This window comes from Anomaloglossus baeobatrachus, chromosome 2, assembly GCF_048569485.1.
Source record: "Anomaloglossus baeobatrachus isolate aAnoBae1 chromosome 2, aAnoBae1.hap1, whole genome shotgun sequence".
In the NCBI taxonomy this organism is placed as follows: Eukaryota; Metazoa; Chordata; class Amphibia; order Anura; family Aromobatidae; genus Anomaloglossus; species Anomaloglossus baeobatrachus.
Genome location: NC_134354.1, coordinates 506,549,580 through 506,568,541, shown reverse-complemented (window position 1 = coordinate 506,568,541; position 18,962 = coordinate 506,549,580). Strand labels below are relative to the sequence as shown.

The following is an 18,962-nucleotide window of genomic DNA, read 5'->3' as shown; positions in this document are numbered from 1 at the left end:
CCCCAGCAAAGTCTATGAGTTTTCAATTTTGCTGTCCGCATACAACTGTTTTTTTAAGCTGCGTTTTTGAGCTTGAAAAAAAAAATGGACAGGTCAATTCTTTCCTGCGTTTTTCTGCGTTTTCCCCCCATGCAATGCATTGGAAAAACGCAGCAAAACGCAGAGATAAAAAACGCAGCAAAATGCAGCCAAAAACGCACCAAATCGCGGTAAAAACGCATGCGTTTTTTTCGACGCAGGTGCATTTTTGTGCGTTTTTAGCGGCCAAAAACGCACAAAAACGCAGCGTCAAAAAAACGCAGTGTGCGAACTTAGCCTTAGAGTGGTCTTTTATTGTGGCCAGCCTAAGGCACACCTGTGCAATAATCATTCTGTCTAATCAGCATCTTGATATCCCACAACTGTGATGTGGATGGATTATATCTCAGCAAAAGAGAAGAGCTCACTATCACAGATTTACACAAATTAGTGAACAATATTTAAGAGAAAAAAGCCTTTTGTGTATATAGAAAGTCTTAGATCTTGAGTTTAGCTCATGACTCTACTTCAATACTTATTTCACCTGCTGTATAAGAATTTCCAAATCATTGCATTCCTGTTGTAACAGATTTTTTTTACAATTATTCTTACTTGCAACATTTTTTCCACACCTGCCTAAAACTTTTCCACAGCACCATAGATAGATAGATAGATGGATAGATAGATATTCTGCTTACATAACTGTGAGTTTTCTAAGTGTAGGATTACAGTGTTGTGCTCATTCAGAGCATTTGTCCCTGGATGATAATGGCATTTCATACAGGAAGTCTGTGAAAGTCGTTCAGATTGACATCTTTCCGAGCAGTAGTCCGCCAGTGATCAGATCGTTCCCTCTCAGTAAACAAGCAGCACTTCACCGTGGTTACATTCCACAACCAGATGTGAAGCACTGAATAATCTCTTTCCAGCAACATGGAATCCATGCCCAGCTGTTCCCAATATACTACTGAAAAAATAGACTTTAAATCTCATCATGTATATGAACAATATGAAGACGAGTATAAAGATCAGTACGTTGTCATTATTATAGACAGAATTTATGTTATTATTATACAATTATACTTACATTAAGCTTCTCATGAAATTCTGCTGAAAATATAGTGAGAGCAAATCTTGTGTTCAAACAATTATACAGTGGCCCTCTCTTTCCCTATCTGACATTGAACATGAAGCTGCTGAACTCTGAGCAGGACCGAAGCTGAGCCAACTATCTGTCACCTGGCAGGCATCATACAGGTGTCCTAGTCCCTGTCACCTGTCAGGCATCATACAGGTGTCCTAGCTCCTGTCACCTGGCAGGCATCATACAGGTGTCCTAGTCCCTGTCACCTGGCAGGCATCATACAGGTGTCCTAGTCCCTGTCACCTGTCAGGCATCATACAGGTGTCCTAGCTCCTGTCACCTGGCAGGCATCATACAGGTGTCCTAGCTCCTGTCACCTGGCAGGCATCATACAGGTTTCCTAGCTTCTCTCACCTGGCAGGCACCATACAGGTTTCTTAGCCTCTGTCACCTGGCAGTCATCGTACAGATTTCCTAGCCTCTGTCTCCTGGCAGGCATCGTACAGGTTTCCTAGCCTCTGTTACCTGGCAGGCATCGTAAAGGTTTCCTAGCCTCTTTCACCTGGCAGTCATCATACAGATTTCCTAGCCTCTGTCACCTGGCAGATATTGTACAGGTTTCCTCGCCAATGTCACCTGGCAGGCATCGTACAGGTTTCCTAGCCTCTGTCACCTGGCAGCCATCATACAGATTTTCTAGCCCCTGTCACCTTGGAGACATCATATAGGTTTCCTAGCCTCTGTCACCTGGCAGGCATCGTACACGTTTCCTAGCCTCTGTCACCTAGCAGGTATCATACAGGTTTCCTAGCCTCTTTCACCTGGCAGGTATTTTACAGGTTTCCTAGCCTCTGTCATCTGGCAGACATCGTACAGGTTTCCTACCCCTGTCACCTGGCAGGCATCGTACAGGTTTCCTAGCCCCTGTCACCTGGCAGGCATCATACAGGTTTTCTAGCCCCTGTCACCTTGGACGCATCATATAGATTTCCTAGCCTCTGTCACTTGGCAGGCATTATACAGGTTTCCTAACCTCTGTCATCTGGCAGGCATCGTACAGGTTTCCTAGCCCCTGTCACCTGGCAGGCATCGTACACGTTTCCTAGCCTCTGTCACCTAGCAGGTATCATACAGGTTTCCTAGCCTCTTTCACCTGGCAGTCATCGTACAGGTTTCCTAGCCTCTGTCACCTGGCAGTCATCGTACAGGTTTCCTAGCCTCTGTCACCTGGCAGTCATCGTACAGGTTTCCTAGCCTCTGTCACCTGGCAGGCATCGTACAAGTTTCCTAGCCTCTGTCACCTGGCAGGCATCGTACAGGTTTCCTAGTCCCTGTCACCTGGCAGACATCATACAGGTTTCCTAGCCCCTGTCACCTGGCAGGCATCGTACAGGTTTCCTAGCCCCTGTCACCTGGCAGGCATCGTACAGGTTTCCTAGCCTCTGTCACCTGGCAGACATCATACAGGTTTCCTAGCCTCTGTCACCTGGCAGGCATTGTACAGGTTTCCTAGCCTCTGTCATCTGGTAGACATCGTACAGGTTTCCTACCCCTGTCACCTGGCAGGCATCATACAGGTTTTCTAACCCCTGTCACCTGGCAGGCATCATACAGGTTTTCTAGCCCCTGTCACCTTGGATGCATCATATAGATTTCCTAGCCTCTGTCACTTGGCAGGCATTATACAGGTTTCCTAACCTCTGTCATCTGGCAGGCATCGTACAGGTTTCCTAGCCCCTGTCACCTGGCAGGCATCGTACACGTTTCCTAGCCTCTGTCACCTGGCAGGTATCATACAGGTTTCCTAGCCTCTTTCACCTGGCAGGCATCGTACACGTTTCCTAGCCTCTGTCACCTGGCAGGTATCAAAAAGGTTTCGTAGCCTCTTTCACCTGGCAGGCATCGTACAGGTTTCCTAGCCTCTGTCACCTGGCAGGCATCGTACAGGTTTCCTAGTCCCTGTCACCTGGCAGACATCATACAGGTTTCCTAGCCCCTGTCACCTGGCAGGCTTCGTACAGGTTTCCTAGCCCCTGTCACCTGGCAGGCATCGTACAGGTATCCTAGCCTCTGTCACCTGGCAGACATCATACAGGTTTCCTAGCCTCTGCCACCTGGCAGGCATTATACGGTTTTCCTAGCCTCTGTCACACTTAGGCTATGTGCGCACGTTGCGTACAAGCCCTGCAGAAATTTCTGCAGCGATCTGAAGAGCACATGTGCGCTTTAGATCGCTGCAGAAATGTCCGTAGTGAGCGCCGATTCCATGCGCTCTGCCTGCAGCTCCTCCCATAGACAGAGCAGGAGCTGCCGGCAAAGCGCAGGAAAGAAGTGACATGTCACTTCTTTTTGCGCAGCGCTTCGGCAGTAGCCGAAGCGCTGCGCTCTTAGACGCCACGTGCGCACGGCCCCTGCACAATCTCCATAGACTGTGCAGGGGCCGCAGGACGCATGCAGTTACGCTGCGCTACAAAGCGCAGCGTAACTGCATGTTTTTACGCAACGTGCGCACATAGCCTTAGACTTTCGCAGTGCCTTTCTAAACTCAATGTAAGATCAGGCAGATGAGAGATGACCTGCAAAACCCCTTTTTCACATATTTTGCAAGTTTCTTTCTAAAGTGAGTTTTTATACTTTCCTCTCACTAATTTTATAATATTCATCTACTAATCTAATATATTTGACTTTTTTGCCAATTATTAAATCCCATTGATAATAAAACAAAATGTTATATGCCTTCATTTCAATTCATGATATAAGGATTAATATGAATTGCTAAATTGTACACCTCTACTCTCCAGGTGGTAGTCATATACTGTATATGTTTTCAGAATTGTCTCTACATATCAGTAAATTATAGAAGTGAACCTTAATTTTACACTCAGCTTCCATCTGCTTTGTCGCTTCTCTTCATAATGAAAGCCATAATGTGGTGCTGGATACATCGTTTGATGACAAGAATAGCATTGCTTTGGAAATAGTTTTTTTTTAGGATGTTAAACCCACTGGAATTGAGCACTTGATGCCTAAACCTAGCTGTACAGATTAGATCTGTAGGAACTTTCCGATACTCTTGAGAATTATTTTGCAAGGATGAAGTGGATCAGATACATTTTTTTTCTAAGGTATTTCATTACTGAAAATATATGACATTGACCTCAATTATAGTCTGTCTATGCATTAAAGGGGTTAATCATAAATTTAAATGTTACCATTAATGGTGTCCGGTTTGAATAAGTTACCACCTATCCATAGGATAAATGAAAACATATTAATCATTGGGGGTTCTATCACTCTTACTCCCCATTAGAATGGAGTAGCATTGGGCATGCCTGACTGACGCTCTATTCATTCCCCATAGGACTGCTAAGTGCTGTGCTTGGCTTTATTCAGCAGTCCCATAGAAAATAAATTGAGCATCAGTTTGGCATATACACTGTCACTCCATTCTAACAGGAATAAGAGTGCACCATTTGGGGACAAAAATTTACTGTTTTGTCAATTGGTGCAGATCTCGGTGGTCGGACCTTCACCGATCAATAATACAGAATAGGTGATAACTTTTTCACTGGACAACCTCTTTAACAAACCCAAGGTGGTGTAAAAAATAGCATAAAATATATTTCCAACCTACCAGACTGGCACTGCTCCTCCACACTTGGTACTCTGTCCTCTGCCAGTCTCCTGGCATTAACTTGTGACAGGAGGCTTCACTTGACCGGTAACCACAACCTACATATTCCATCTGAATAGAAAAATATCCCTCCTCCTGTTCTTAGGAAATATTAGAGTGGCTCCTGATTGGCTGCAAATGGCACGTGATACCTCCCTTTCACCAGATATTGATGCAAGAATATTGGTGAAAACAAGAAAACTTGCGGAAACAATGCCGAGAAGGGAAGACTGGTGCCAGTTCAGTAGGTGAGTATAGTTTTTTAAACCCCCTGGGTTCGATAAGGGGAACTAGAAGTGGACAACTACTTTAAAATATGGAAATGTAGCAATTTATACTGCACACGTATTGTTTTTGTGAATGTACTGATGGTCAAAGAGAGTATTCCATAAATGCAAGATGCAATGTGAAGGAAGAGCCTAACAATAACAGTATTGGAACGTTCTGCATGTGCCAAAGTGGCAAACTCTCATGCCAACAACACTGGTGTTACCATATTTTTACTGTTCATTTTGTTTTCATTGAAATCTAGAATATTTTTCCATCAAATATAATTCAGATAAAGTATTTATGATAATGTAATGATTTAAATCCAGGAAAGAATGCGACACACACAAAGTGCTAGTTTATGTACTTGTAGATTAGTTTTATTTTTTCTTTTTCTGATTATTTTTGCAGTTATATTAACAATCTAAAAGACAAATTCAGGATGTCACAAATAGAACTTTCCTGCGTTTTTTTCATTCCTTAAATTCCAGTGGAAGTTAATCCTAAATAGAAATGAAAAAATGAATCAGAGACGCAGCTGTATACTATTAAACATATATTTTTTTGTGCAAAGTAATAACCATCTAGTTCAATTAAAGATCGATAATTATATATGCAGACATGTTTCAATGTTTATTCATTTTGTGCAGATAGAATTCTAATTAACAAGTCCTAAGTATATATACTGTGTATATACAGTATATATATATATATATATATATATATATATATATATATATATATATATATATATATTTATATATACACACTAAAGACCATAAAACAGATAAGCATTGAGACATCTGCAGGGGGTGCAGGGTTAGCAGTCTCACCAGATGCCAGAACACAATACTCTGCAGAGCTTGCTGTCAATCAATGTGCCATAGAGTGACTACAGTGTGTTCACTGTACAGTGACCCATGGCTGTAACTGCTCTTTGCACCATCTCAATGACTGGGAACAAGTGGCTACTGGGAGAATATACCTTCATTTTCTACCTGTAGCCACTGCTCCAGTAAAGGCCACGTCTCACTTGCGACATCGCTGCTGAGTCACGTTTTTTGTGACGCAACAGCGATCTTGCTAGTGATGTCGCTGTGTGTGACATCCAGCAACGACCTGGCTCCTGCTGTGAGGTCGCCGGTCGTTGCTGAATGTCCTGGACCATTTTTTGGTCGTTGCTCTCCCGCTGTGAAGCACACATTGCTGTATTTGATAGCAAGAGAGCAACGATCTGAATGTGCAGGGAGCAGGGAGACGGCTTCTGTGGACGCTGGTAACCAAGGTGCACATCGGGTAACTAAGAAAAGCGCTTTGCTTGGTTACCCGATATTTACCTTGGTTACCAGCGTCCGCAGCTTCTTGAAGCTGGCTCCCTGCTCCCTGCACACGTAGCCAAGGTACACACCGGTTAACTATAAGCAAAGCGCTTTGCTTAGTAACCCGATGTGTACTATGGTTACTAAGCACAGCGACATTACACAGGTCGCTGGTGGCTGATCTCTGATCGCTGTGGAGATCTGCCTGATTGACAGCTCACCAGCGACCATGTAGCGACGCTCCAGCGATCCGTGCCAGGTCAGATCGCTGGTGGAATCGTCTGTCAGAGATAAAACAATATTTATCTCTAGACTACCGCTATATCCGCAGGTAAATAGCATTTTGGGGATTACAGGTTCCCTTTAAATCAAAAGAGAAATAAATCCTCCAACTTTTGCTAGATTAGCCCCATCGTGATGTGATTTTTTTAGGTTTACACTAGGATGCATAATACTATTCAATCAATGTGGTCCACGAGAAGTCATCATAGGTACGATACATGACATTTAAGGTAAATTGTATTGGGAAGACAAATTAGAATTGGTTTGTTATATTGTTATATGAATCTAGTGCTCTACCGAACATAAGTATTGATACTAAATATTTTCAAAGACAATTAGGCTATGTGCCCACGGGACTATGTACCCGCGGATTTTGCTGCGGAAAACCTGCGGATTTGTATGGATTTTCTAGATAAATCTGCAGGTTTTAGCAAGTATAGACACTCCCCATGTTATCCTATGGGACGTGGGGAGTGTCTGTGTTCATACTGCAGTATGTGCGGCTGTGGAATATGCTGCGGATGTCCCGCAGCCGCACGTAACTGCATGTCAATTATTCCTGCGGAAATACCTGCCGAAATCCCACCTTTCCACTATGGAGATAGAGGCTGGGACTTCCGCAGGTAAGTCGCACGAATGTCCGCAGGTTTACAGCGATATTTCACTGGAATCACGCAGCAATGGATAGCTACAAATTCTGGAGATCAGCTACGGGGAAATCTGCGGACGTACCTGCGGATATATCCGCAGGTACAATGTCCCGTGGGCATATAGCCTTAAAGTCAAAAATGAGGGTTAAATTTCTGTTGGCCATAGGTGGAATTAAATGCAGTGACCATAACAAAGTCTTGAGCCCCTACTAATTTACAGACATTCTTGTAACATAGAGGAGTGTTCTTTACATTTACAAAAACCATTTCCTGTGGTTGTTTAATTATCATGCTATTTTAGGATGTAAAGAATATAAACATTCGCTGCGGAGATCTGAACTTCTCAATAACTAAATATTCATCTTGTCTTGGGAAAGGATTTGATCTGCATTTCTATTTTCTTTTATATTAAATGTAATCTTATTTTATGGTATTGGCACCTTTGTGTTTCTATTGGAAAACAACAGATTTGGAGTAGATAGGTTCCACAATCTGTATTTATCGGTGACTATGTGACATTTTTCCTATCTAGTTGTTAGGTTCTTTGACAATGTAATGGCTCAAGGGCTTTCCACATTTCCATGATCTTCCTGTTATAAGCTTGAAAAATTCCATAACCATATTAGTCAGGTTACATTATGTAACCTTCCCTTCTGAGATTAATGCCTTAAACAAGTAATCTATTGTAATAGATCTTAACATTTACATACCGATTATAAGACTATGATTGCACTGTTTGGTAGAATACTATCTTTGAATAATACTTATAGCTTCCAGGTAAATTATTCTTACCAGCTCCTCTAACGGAGTCTTGATTTCGGGTTGCCACGGATTTTGTGGTCTTTCTTCAACCAGAGGTGGCTGTGGCTGATTTGGTAAATTTGGCTGACCATGTTGATGTGAATTGTCAGGTCTTGGTGGTTCCATTGGTTGTGTGTTTGTTGGATGTTGATTTTCAGGGTTTAAAAGAATTGGATTTATTTGTTTGGTTTGTGAGGGTGGAAGTGGAAATAGTGAATGATAGCCAGGTATTGGTATCATTGGTTGTTGAGGTATTAATATAGGGTGGTGTGGTAGTAATTTTGGATTAACATGTGGATGTGGTAGCTGTTGTGGAATCATTTGAGACATTTGAACCATTGGATTCTTCAGCCATCCAGACATCGGTTCATAGCCATAAGAAGGGTACTACAAAACAGAATATAGTAAGCAAAAGTAAGAGCCTATGTGAGATGACATTTTGGCAAACATCGTAGACACCATCGAAGTATTGCTCATAAGCTCAGTAGGCATGTCCCAACACGTTATATTTTGTATACTCTATTAATCGATTGATGGATATAGTGTATGTAATATAATATATAGTATATATATAATACAGTACAGACCAAATGTTTGGACACACCTTCTCATTCAAAGTGTTTTCTTTATTTTCAGGAATCTGAAAATTGTAGATTCACATTGAAGACATCAAAACTATGAATTAACACATGTGGAATGAAATACTTAACAAAAAAGTGTGAAACAACTGAAAATATGTCTCATATTCTAGGTTCTTCAAAGTAGCCACCTTTTGCTTTGATTCCTGCTTTGCACACTCTTGGAATTCTCTTTGGCTCCAAATGTGAGATATTTGGATCCAACCACCGTGTCTTTGTGTGATGCAGAAAAGGTGAACGGGTGGACTGTACATGCCCGGTTCCCAACGTGAAGCATGGAGGAGGTGTGATGGTGTGTGGGTGCTTTGCTGGTGACACTGTTGGGGATTTATTCAAAATTGAAGGCATACTGAACCAGCATGGCTACCACAGCATCTTGCAGCGGCATGCTATTCCATCTGGTTTGCGTTTAGTTGGACCAACATTTATTTTTCAACAGGATAATGACCCCAAACACACCTCCAGGCTGTGTAAGGGCTATTTGACTAAGAAGGAGAGTGATAGGGTGTTACGCCAGATGACCCTGCCTCCACAGTCACCAGACCTGAACCCAATCGAGATGGTTTGGGGTGAGCTGGACCGCAGAGTGAAGGCAAAAGGGCCAACAAGTGCTAAGCATCTCTGGGAACTCCTTCAAGACTGTTGGAAGACCATTTCCGGTGACTAACTCTTGAAGCTCATCAAGAGAATGCCAAGAGTGTGCAAAGCAGTTATCAAAGTAAAAGCTGGCTACTTTGAAGAACCTAGAATATAAGACATATTTTCAGTTGTTTCACACTTTTTTGTTAAGTATTTAATTCCACATGTGTTAATTCATAGTTTTGATGCCTTCAATGTGAATCTACAATTTTCAGTATCATGAAAATAAAGAAAACTCTTTGAATGAGAAGGTATGTCCAAACTTTTGGTCTGTACTTTATATATATATATTATATATATATACAGTATGTGAGAAAAATGAATACACGCCTAAAAGTTTTGTAAATATTCTATTATATGTTTTTATAGGGCAATATTGTAGATATGACACTTTGATACAATGTAAAGTCAGATTACAGCTTGTATAACAGTGTAAACTATATATGCCTTCTAAATAAATAAGCAAACAGCCATTAATGTTTATATCACTGGCATTAACAATGAGTACATCCTTAAGTGAAAATGGCAAATGACCAAATTGTACCCAATTAGGTATTTTCCCTCCCCGGTGTCATGTGACTCATTAGTGTTACAAGGTCTCAGGTATGAATGGGGAGCAGGTGTGGTAAATGTAGTGTTATCGCTCACAGACTTTCTCATACTGGTCACTGGAAGTTCAACATGACACCTCATGGCAAAGAATTCTCTGAGGATCTGAAAAAAAAGAATTGTTTATCTACAAAAAGTAAGATGGCCTAGGCTATAAGAAGATTGCCAACACTCTGAAACTGAGGTGTAGTACGGTGGCCAAGACCATACAGGGGTTTAACAAGACAGGTTCCAATCAGAACAGGCCTTGCCATGGTCGACTAAAGAAGTTGAGTGCACATGATCAACGTCATATCCAGAGGTTGCCTTTTCAAAATAGAAGTTTGAGTGTTGCCAATATTGCTCCAAAGCTTAAAGGGATGGGAAGTTAGCCTGTCTGTGGTCAGACTATTCTCCGCACACTGAATCAAATTTGCATGGCTTTTATCCCAAAAGGAGCCCTGTTTTAAGGATGCACAAGATTAACTACAGTTCATCGTGAGAACTATGAATGCCAACATGTACAGTGACATGCTGAAATAGATCATGATCCCCTCTCTTCAAAGTCCACCATAATAACGACCTAAAACACACCTCCAAGGTGACCACTGCCTTGATAAAGAAACTGAAGGTAAAGGTCCTAAATCTAAACATTATTGATCATCTGTCGGGCATCCTGAAATGGAAGGTGGAGAGGGGCAAGGTCTGTAACATCCACCAACTTTTCAATGTCGTCATCGAGGAGTGGAAGGGGATTCCAGTGACCACTTGTGAATTTCTAGTGAACTCCATGCCCAAGAGAGTTAAGGCATTGCTTGAAAGTAATAGTGGCCCCATAAAATATTGACACTTTGTGCAAAATTTGGTCATTTTCAATAAGGGGTGTATCCACATTTATTTCCAGCGGTTTAAACATCAATGACTGTGTATTAAGTTCTTTAGAGGGTACCCCAAATTTACAATGTTATACAAGCTGCACACTGACTACTTTAGGCCTGAAACACACATCTGTGAAACACGTGCGTGTTTGGTTCGTTTCCGTGTATACTGGAGACACGGCCAAACGTGCACCAATGTTATTGTATGATAAAAGCTCCACGTGCGTTTTTGATGCATGTCCGTTTGTCCGTGTCCGTGATCCGTACCTGTGTGCGTTTTGCACGGCAGCATGTCCGTTTTCTGCATGCAACACGCAGCACGGACCCAATGAAAGTCAATGGGTCTGTGCGCACGTCCAAGTGACACGGACGCATCTCTGTTTGCTCCCTGTACGTTTTGTGCTTTTTTCATGTGATGTCGTTCTTTTTTCTTTTTCTGTGTCGTTCTCTCCCTCAGTCCGTCGGTCGGTCTCTATGTCGGTCGGTCTCTCTGTCTGTCTGTCCCTTTAGCTGTCTGTCGGTCAGTTCCCCCCCCTCTCTCATACTTACCGTTCCCCGATCCCCGGCGCGGCGCTGCACGGCTGTTATAAAAACTTCGGCGGCTTTTACTATTTTGAAAAAGCCAGCCGCCCATTAATCAATCTCGTATTCCCTGCTTTACCCGCCCACCGGCGCCTGTGATTGGTTGCAGTCACACACGCCCACCACGCTGAGTGACAGCTGTCTCACTGCACCCAATCACAGCAGCCGGTGGGCGTGTCTATACTGTGCAGTAAAATAAATAAATAATTAAAAAAAAAACGGCGTGCGGTCCCCCCCCCATTTTAATACCAGCCAGATAAAGCCATACGGCTGAAGGCTGATATTCTCAGGATGGGGAGCTACACGTTATGGGGAGCCCCCCACCCTAACAATATCAGTCAGCAGCCGCCCAGAATTGCCGCATACATTAGATGTGACAGTTCTGGGACTGTACCCGGCTCTTCCCGATTTGCCCTGGTGCGTTGGCAAATCGGGGTAATAAGGAGTTATTGGCAGCCCATAGCTGCCAATAAGTCCTAGATTAATCATGTAAGGCGTCTCCCCGAGATTCCTTCCATGATTAATCTGTAAGTGACAGTTAAAAAACACACACACACCTGAAAAATCATTTATTAGAAATAAAAAACACAAACAAATTCCCTCATTACCAATTTATTAACCCCGACAAAGCCCTCCATGTCCGGCGTAATCCACGGACCTCCAGCGTCGCTTCCAGCTCTGCTGCATGGAGATGACAGGAGCAGCAGAAGACACCGCCGCTCCGGTCACCTCCACGCAGCTAATGAGATGAGTAGCGCGATCAGCTGCTGTCAGTCAGGTAACTCACGGCCACCGCTGGATCCAGCGGTGGCCGCGGGTAACCTCAGTGTCTCACTGCAACCAATCACAGGCGCCGGTGGGCGGGGAAAGCAGGGAATACGAGATTGTTTAATGAGCGGCCGGCTTTTTCAAATTAGAAAAAGCCGTCGGAGCAGTGTGAATGCCGTGCAGCGCCGGTGATCGGGGATCGGTGAGTATGAGAGAGGGGGGGACACTTCAGTCACTCGGGGGATTAGCGGTCACCGGTGAATCCTTCACAGGTGACCGCTAATCAGTACACGGCACAAAGACAGAGCTGCGGCATGACAATGAAGTCGGGTGAAGTTCACCCGAGTTCATTCTCATCCCGCTACTCTGTCTTCCGACATGTAGTAACGACATTTTGCATCACACACGTACATTTCACACGGACAACACACACACGTCAGTTATTTCACTCACGCACACACGAACATTCCACACGCACATACGGCTAGCATACGGGATACACACGCATGCCACACATACCATAAAAACGGACCTAAAAAACGGAAAACGGACCCGAAAAACGGCCCGTTTTACACGGACGTGGTTTTCACTGATGTGTTTTTCAGGCCTTACATTGTATCAAAGTGTCATATCTTCAATGTTGACCCCTAAAAAGATGTAATAAAATATATACAAAATGTGGGAGTGTATCCACTTTTGTGATACACTGTATCTGGGCATAGATTAAAATTCAAGCATTTTTCAACCGAAATCTGATCCCAGGTCTCTTTTAGTCGTTCCCAATGTTGGTGCATACTGGGTGACTCATTTCAGTATGTATACAGATTTTTCTTCAACTCTACCCACAAGTGTTCAATTGGGTTAAGGTCAGGGGACTTTTGTATGATATATATAGCTCAGCATCGAGACCACCATCGATCCTGGTCAAATATGTAATGCCCCTGGCTGTGAAACAACCCTATATCATCTGGCTTCCTCCACCGAACTTGACAGTTCCTTCAATTTCTTGATCCGTTAGCCTCTTTTTCTCTTGTTCCTTTCAGACTCATTTGTACCCATCAGAGCCTAATCTATTGACTTGTGTCTCATCACTACAAATCACTCGTCTCCAATCTGTCCACTTTTCATAGTTTTTTGTAAACTCGAGTTGACGCTTCTTATGATGATCCAAAAGTCCACAAAAGGAAAAAATGTGCGGCACTCACCATTGGTAATATTCCCAACTTCATTGTTCAGTCCATCATAGCATATAGGTAACATAAGCGAGGAGAGTAATACGGGTGTAAGCCGCGCTCAAACCACAGAGTCCAGAAGATTTAAATAAATCCCTTTTTATTTTCACAAGTCTACGCGTTTCAGAGATATATCCATCTCCTTCTTCAGGACAAAAGGAATATCATATGCATTTCAGAGATATATCCATCTCCTTCTTCAGGACAAAAGGAATCATAGCAAGCAGATAGGTAGGGCAGAGAGCAGGGTCAGGGGACATCAGGATGACGGCTGTTTCGCATGAACGTATCCACGCTTCAACAGGACTTGTTGAAGCGCGGATATGGTTGCACGAAACAGCCATTGTCTGATGTCCCCTGACCTTCCCCTTTACCTGTATGCTATGATGCTATGATGGACTGAAGAATAAAGTTGTGAATATTACTAATGGTGAGTGCAGCCCTTTTTTTTTTCCTTTTCTGGAGTTTTGGATCAAAGACTTGTGCTTTATGTGCTGAGCACCAGCATTGTTTTGACCACAGGTGACTGAATCAAGTTTGCATAGCAGAGCATGTTGCTAGATATTAAATAGTAGTGCTGAACTTTTTTCTCTTCTACTTTGCAAAGTTTCTGATATTGAAGTTGAGCCTTCTTCATGGATGCTCCTCTATTCGATCCAGTGACCTTTCACTTTGGAATCAACCTAATACGTAACACACTGAGCTATTAGAGAATGTGAGAACAGGTTGTAATTTGTAGTATACAGTAAGAAATATTTTTTCCCCACCTAAAGCAAAACAGAAATAATACAGTGACATGACAACAATCTGCATAACTAATAATATATTAAATAGTTGCAAGTCAAATTTATGTGTGAGATAGCCAAGATGATTGTCTATAAAATGAAGGTAGTCTAGCGTTTGAAGCTGTAGTGGTGAGATTTGAAGCCTGAAAGTCAAAGCTCAAAACATTGTTACCCTTTTGTTAATCAGTGTATATGTATACTGTTCTTATGAGCAATACTTCCAGGGTGTCAACCTAAGCCCATACTTTTCCATTTTTAGAGAAGCAAATATTCAGAATCTGATAAGAAGCAGTACAAATACAGTACGTGACCATAGTGAAGTGACTTACCTGATGCTTCATCATGGATTGGTACCATTTTAAAGGTGTAAGTATCTTAAAGGAAATGCAACAAATATTCAGATATTGGTATTTTTGAAACCTATCATTACAATTATACTATACTTTGAAGAAAATTAACAAAACAGCTACTACATTCATTTTTTGTGCGTTATTTGATCCATTTATTCCCCATTCATTTGAATAAAAAAAACTGCAAAAATTCGTAAAGAATTGATACATTGCAGATTTGAAACTGCTTCAAATTTGCATGAGATTTCGGAAATCTCATTCACACTGCTGGCGCTGTAAAATGCAGTGATTTTTGCCATGGCAAGCTTCAGTAGAAAAAACAATGCAAAAACGCAAGATAAGTCAGACATTTAACTTGTAGTGTAGTTCCATAGGAAGATGGGATGGGAGATTGTGTAAGGGTACGGTTCCACCTACGCATAGCTTCCGATGCAAGAGTATCGGAAGTGATATGCTAATGACCCTCTACTGCGAGTGTCAGCCGAGGGTCATGCAACTGTGATGCGATCTTGTGATCGGGTCACAGCTGCGGAGAAGGGTTGAGGAGCACTTTCTCCCCATCTCCTCCGCTGTCTGTCTCTGCGTATATCGCACTGTACTTGGATTACATGTGAGTACAGTGTGATGTTTCACATTCTATAGACATGTATGGGGGTGCATGAGCCGAGACTCGCTGCCAAACGCAGCATCCTGCGATTCATTCCGCATGCCGCTATGGCATGAGAAATCGCAGATGGACACTGCCCCATAGTTTTGCACTAGAGTGAGAACAATCTGATGTTTTTGTCGGATTGCAAAACGCAAGTGGAACTGAACCCTATGAGGTCTAAATATTTTAATTTCTTAAATGGCAGTTGGTTCACTGATATAAATTACTGACCAATAAAATCTCCCAAAGTACTGCAGCTAAAAACATTTTGATGATTTTCATAAAGACATATCCGAAGAAGAAAACTATTTTTGATGATTAAATTAATGGAAGCATTATAAAAATGTGTTTTTAATGTGTTAAGATGCACATCTTAAAGCTGGTGTCACACTAAACGACAGCGACAACGACGTCGCTGTTACGTCACCATTTTCGGTGACGTAACAGCGACCTTGAAAGTCGCTGTTATGATCGCTGCTTAGCTGTCAAACACAGCAGAAGCAGCGATCATAAGGTCGCTGTGCTACATGTTCAGAGAGCAGGGAGCCGCGCTTAGCGCTGGCTCCTTGCTCTCCTGCAGCACACATCGGGTTAATTAACCCGATGTGTGCTGCAGCTACATGTCACAGTGCAGAGAGCAGGGAGCCGCGCGCACTGCTTAGCGCTGGCTCCTTGCTCTCTTTGCTACAGTATGCATCGGGTTAATTACCCGATGCATACTGCAGCCACATGTCACAGTGCAGGAGCCGGCACTGGCAGCAAGAGCGGAGGCTGGTAACCAGCGTAAACATCGGGTAACTAGGGAAAGGTCTTCCCTTGGTTACCCGATGTTTACGCTGGTTACAGCTTACCGCAGCTGCCAGTGCCGGCTCCTGATCGCTTCATTTCGTCGCTCTCTCGCTGTCACACACAGCGATGTGTGTGTCACAGCGGGAGAGTGACGACCAAAAAATGAAGCTGGACATTCAGCAACGACCGGCGACCTCACAGCAGGGGCCAGGTCGTTGCTGGATGTCACACACAGCGACAGCGACGGGACGTCGCTGCAACGTCACAGAAAATGGTGACGTAGCAGCGACGTCGTTGTCGTCGTCGTTATGTGTGACACCAGCTTAAGAAAGGAAATAAAAAAATCTCATCATCCCAGATCCCCAAGGTCAATAAAACTAATTCTGGCTACATTACACCCAGGTCACTGTGTTTATAATGGAGCAAAAGTAACACTGCCCATAGCCTGGAGATAATAGGCAGACAAATAGAAAATTCCTTGTGACTTGTACAAGTCTCAGTCCATGTTCATGACCGTTTTTACATTAATCATCACTAGAGATGAGTGAACCCTTGGAAGTTCGGTTTGGCGGATTCAGCCAGACTTTAGATGAAGTTTAGCTTGGGATCTGAACTTGACCTGAACCCCAATAGAAATCACTAATTGGCAGTTTGGATCTCCACCGACATGCGGCCAGCCATAAACAGAACACATCCAAGGCAGGGTGGAAGGGGTTTTTCCACTTTTTTAGAGCCGATCAAACACTGCAAGCAGCTTGCACTGGACTGAGCATTGAGCGCACTCGAGCACAGCGATGCTAGCGCAAGTAGTTTGCATGTAAAGCATCTGAATTCCAAACCTGAACTCTGTTTTTGTTTTTTTTTGGGGGGGGGGGGGGGTTTAAAGTTTGTGTTTGGTCCGAACACCGAAACTCGGGTTTGCTCATCTCTAATCATCACTTGGTTGACCGATATCTGATTTCACTAAAACATGCACACTCGGCTGATACTAAGTGTGACTGTTTATTTTAATTGGAAGATGAGAATAGGCCACTGTTGAACCATTTTGGAAGCAGCACATCTCCCACAGGAGAAAATATATAAAATATATAGAAAAAAAACCCTTTCCCTACCTCGTAACTTAAATTGACAAATCCTGGATGCTGGGGATGAGGTGGAAGCTGCAAATAAATATGTGTAACATTAGTAATATTGAAGACCATGAAAAACTTATAAAATTGTAGACAGTACCTTACTGGGAGCTCTTCTCGTAGCTTACATTACATATGGTATTTATGAAAGAGTAGTGTCTCCCATTGTCTGTACAATGTGTCCAATAAGGACAATAAGGTCCACCCTACTTTGGGGCAGGCAAGTCCTATCGTTCTGCCAGTAGAGGCATGTGTCAGGTGGACACTACATGAAAGACTGCCTGGGGTCCAAGGGGAAATATCTGTGAGCTGAATATCTCCTCAAATATCTTGGATTACAGGGAGCGCTCAATGAAGGAAATTCCAATAGCTGGCTGAATAATAATGACCCTGCCCCAAGATCCACGCTAAGCACTGTTCATATTAAAATAAAATTTCTAGAAGCATGAGTTCATCAAAGGTGATGCTACACTGCAAATGTGTGACAAGAATTACGAGGTGTACATGCACAAGATGTGTTAAAATATATATATTTTTAAACAGCCTTAAGCTCAATCTCAAGCCATGGTGACTTGATGGATGAATGATCTGTAGGAAGATCAATCTTGAGCAAGCCAAAATAGGTCCACCAGGGTCTTCTCCGTTATTTTGATAGTATCAAGCCTTCATTTTGCTGATTTTAAAATATAACTGTTAAAAATAGTATGTTTGATTTTCAGGAATAATGTATAGATCTTTATAAATGGAAATAAAAGTTTACTTTAGGACTGAAGAATCAAGATGTAATTACTGAGAAAAAAATCTAACTAAATTCTACGCCATTTCCTGCTGACTTATTTCCCTATAGACAAGGAGGAGTGAATGGTTACTGGAAACTGAAGATCAGCTCAGAGAAAATGTGTTATAATCAAAATTTTTGTTTATCTCCTGTGTAATTTACACATTCTTTTAACTCATGAGCGGTATTTTTTTCTTTATACTGCATCACTACTACAGATAATAATATGTTCAGGACTGGCAGTAGAAATTACTTTTTTGTATCATTTTAACTTACTGGAAGGGAGAAAGCAGCTCCAAGGAGTGATGTGAACATAATCCAAGTCTTCATAATGTCACAAGACTATTGTAAACCTGTAAGAGTGATTCAGATAGTGTTAAATATATTTTCTAGATTAATACTACAAAATCTTATAATCGTAGGTCACCAGCAATTTCTACACTTCTTTTATCTAATCATTTCTTTATTTACTAATTTGTAGGTCATTACTCTCTGCGCTGTAGGCTAGGAACACACAAATGATTTTGACAATCCGAGGAAAACGGTCCTATTATGCCAATAGGACTAGTCAGCTACAGATCAGACTCTGATCAGAGTTTGATCAGAGTGGGATCTGTTTTTCTCAGATGTGGAGAAGAGTGAATAAAAATAATACTCCATTCTGTCAGTCATCGGAGACTTAAATGGCCGAGTGCTACTCTATTTATTTACATAGTTACGTAGCTTGAAAAAAAACCTAGGTCATTTATAACCAACAATGTTGTGTGTACTCAGGAAATCATTTAAAATTTAAAGAGGTCATTCACTACTAGCACAACCCCTTCTGATTCCACTTGTTTTCCTCAAGTAAAATAATAAAGACCATACTCACCTCCTGTACCAGAACCCTAAAGGCCCCGTTACACGCTATGATTTATCTGACGATATGTCGTCAGGGTCACGGTTTCCGTGACGCACTTCCTTCATCGTTAGCGACGTTGTTGCGTGTGACACCTACGTGCGACTCCGAACAATCGCAAATAGGTTGAAAATCGTTGATCGTTGACACGTCGTTCAGTTTCA

The 18,962-nt window shown here is 42.4% G+C and overlaps 2 protein-coding genes across 4 annotated transcripts in view; one reads left to right on the top strand and one right to left on the bottom strand.

Moving 5' to 3' along the window:
• The window catches only part of ARHGAP6 (Rho GTPase activating protein 6), a 369,834-nt gene that overhangs the window by 133,681 nt on the left and 217,191 nt on the right, over positions 1–18,962 (top strand). The window lies entirely within an intron of this gene.
• AMELX (amelogenin X-linked) lies at positions 5,458–18,242 on the bottom strand. Its single transcript, XM_075334280.1, has 5 exons — positions 18,177–18,242; positions 17,105–17,152; positions 14,534–14,578; positions 8,086–8,481; positions 5,458–5,545 (listed from the first exon to the last, which is right to left on the bottom strand). Exons 1-5 carry the CDS (start codon positions 18,228–18,230, stop codon positions 5,540–5,542), a joined length of 549 nt encoding a protein of 182 aa, XP_075190395.1. The 5' UTR covers positions 18,231–18,242; the 3' UTR covers positions 5,458–5,539.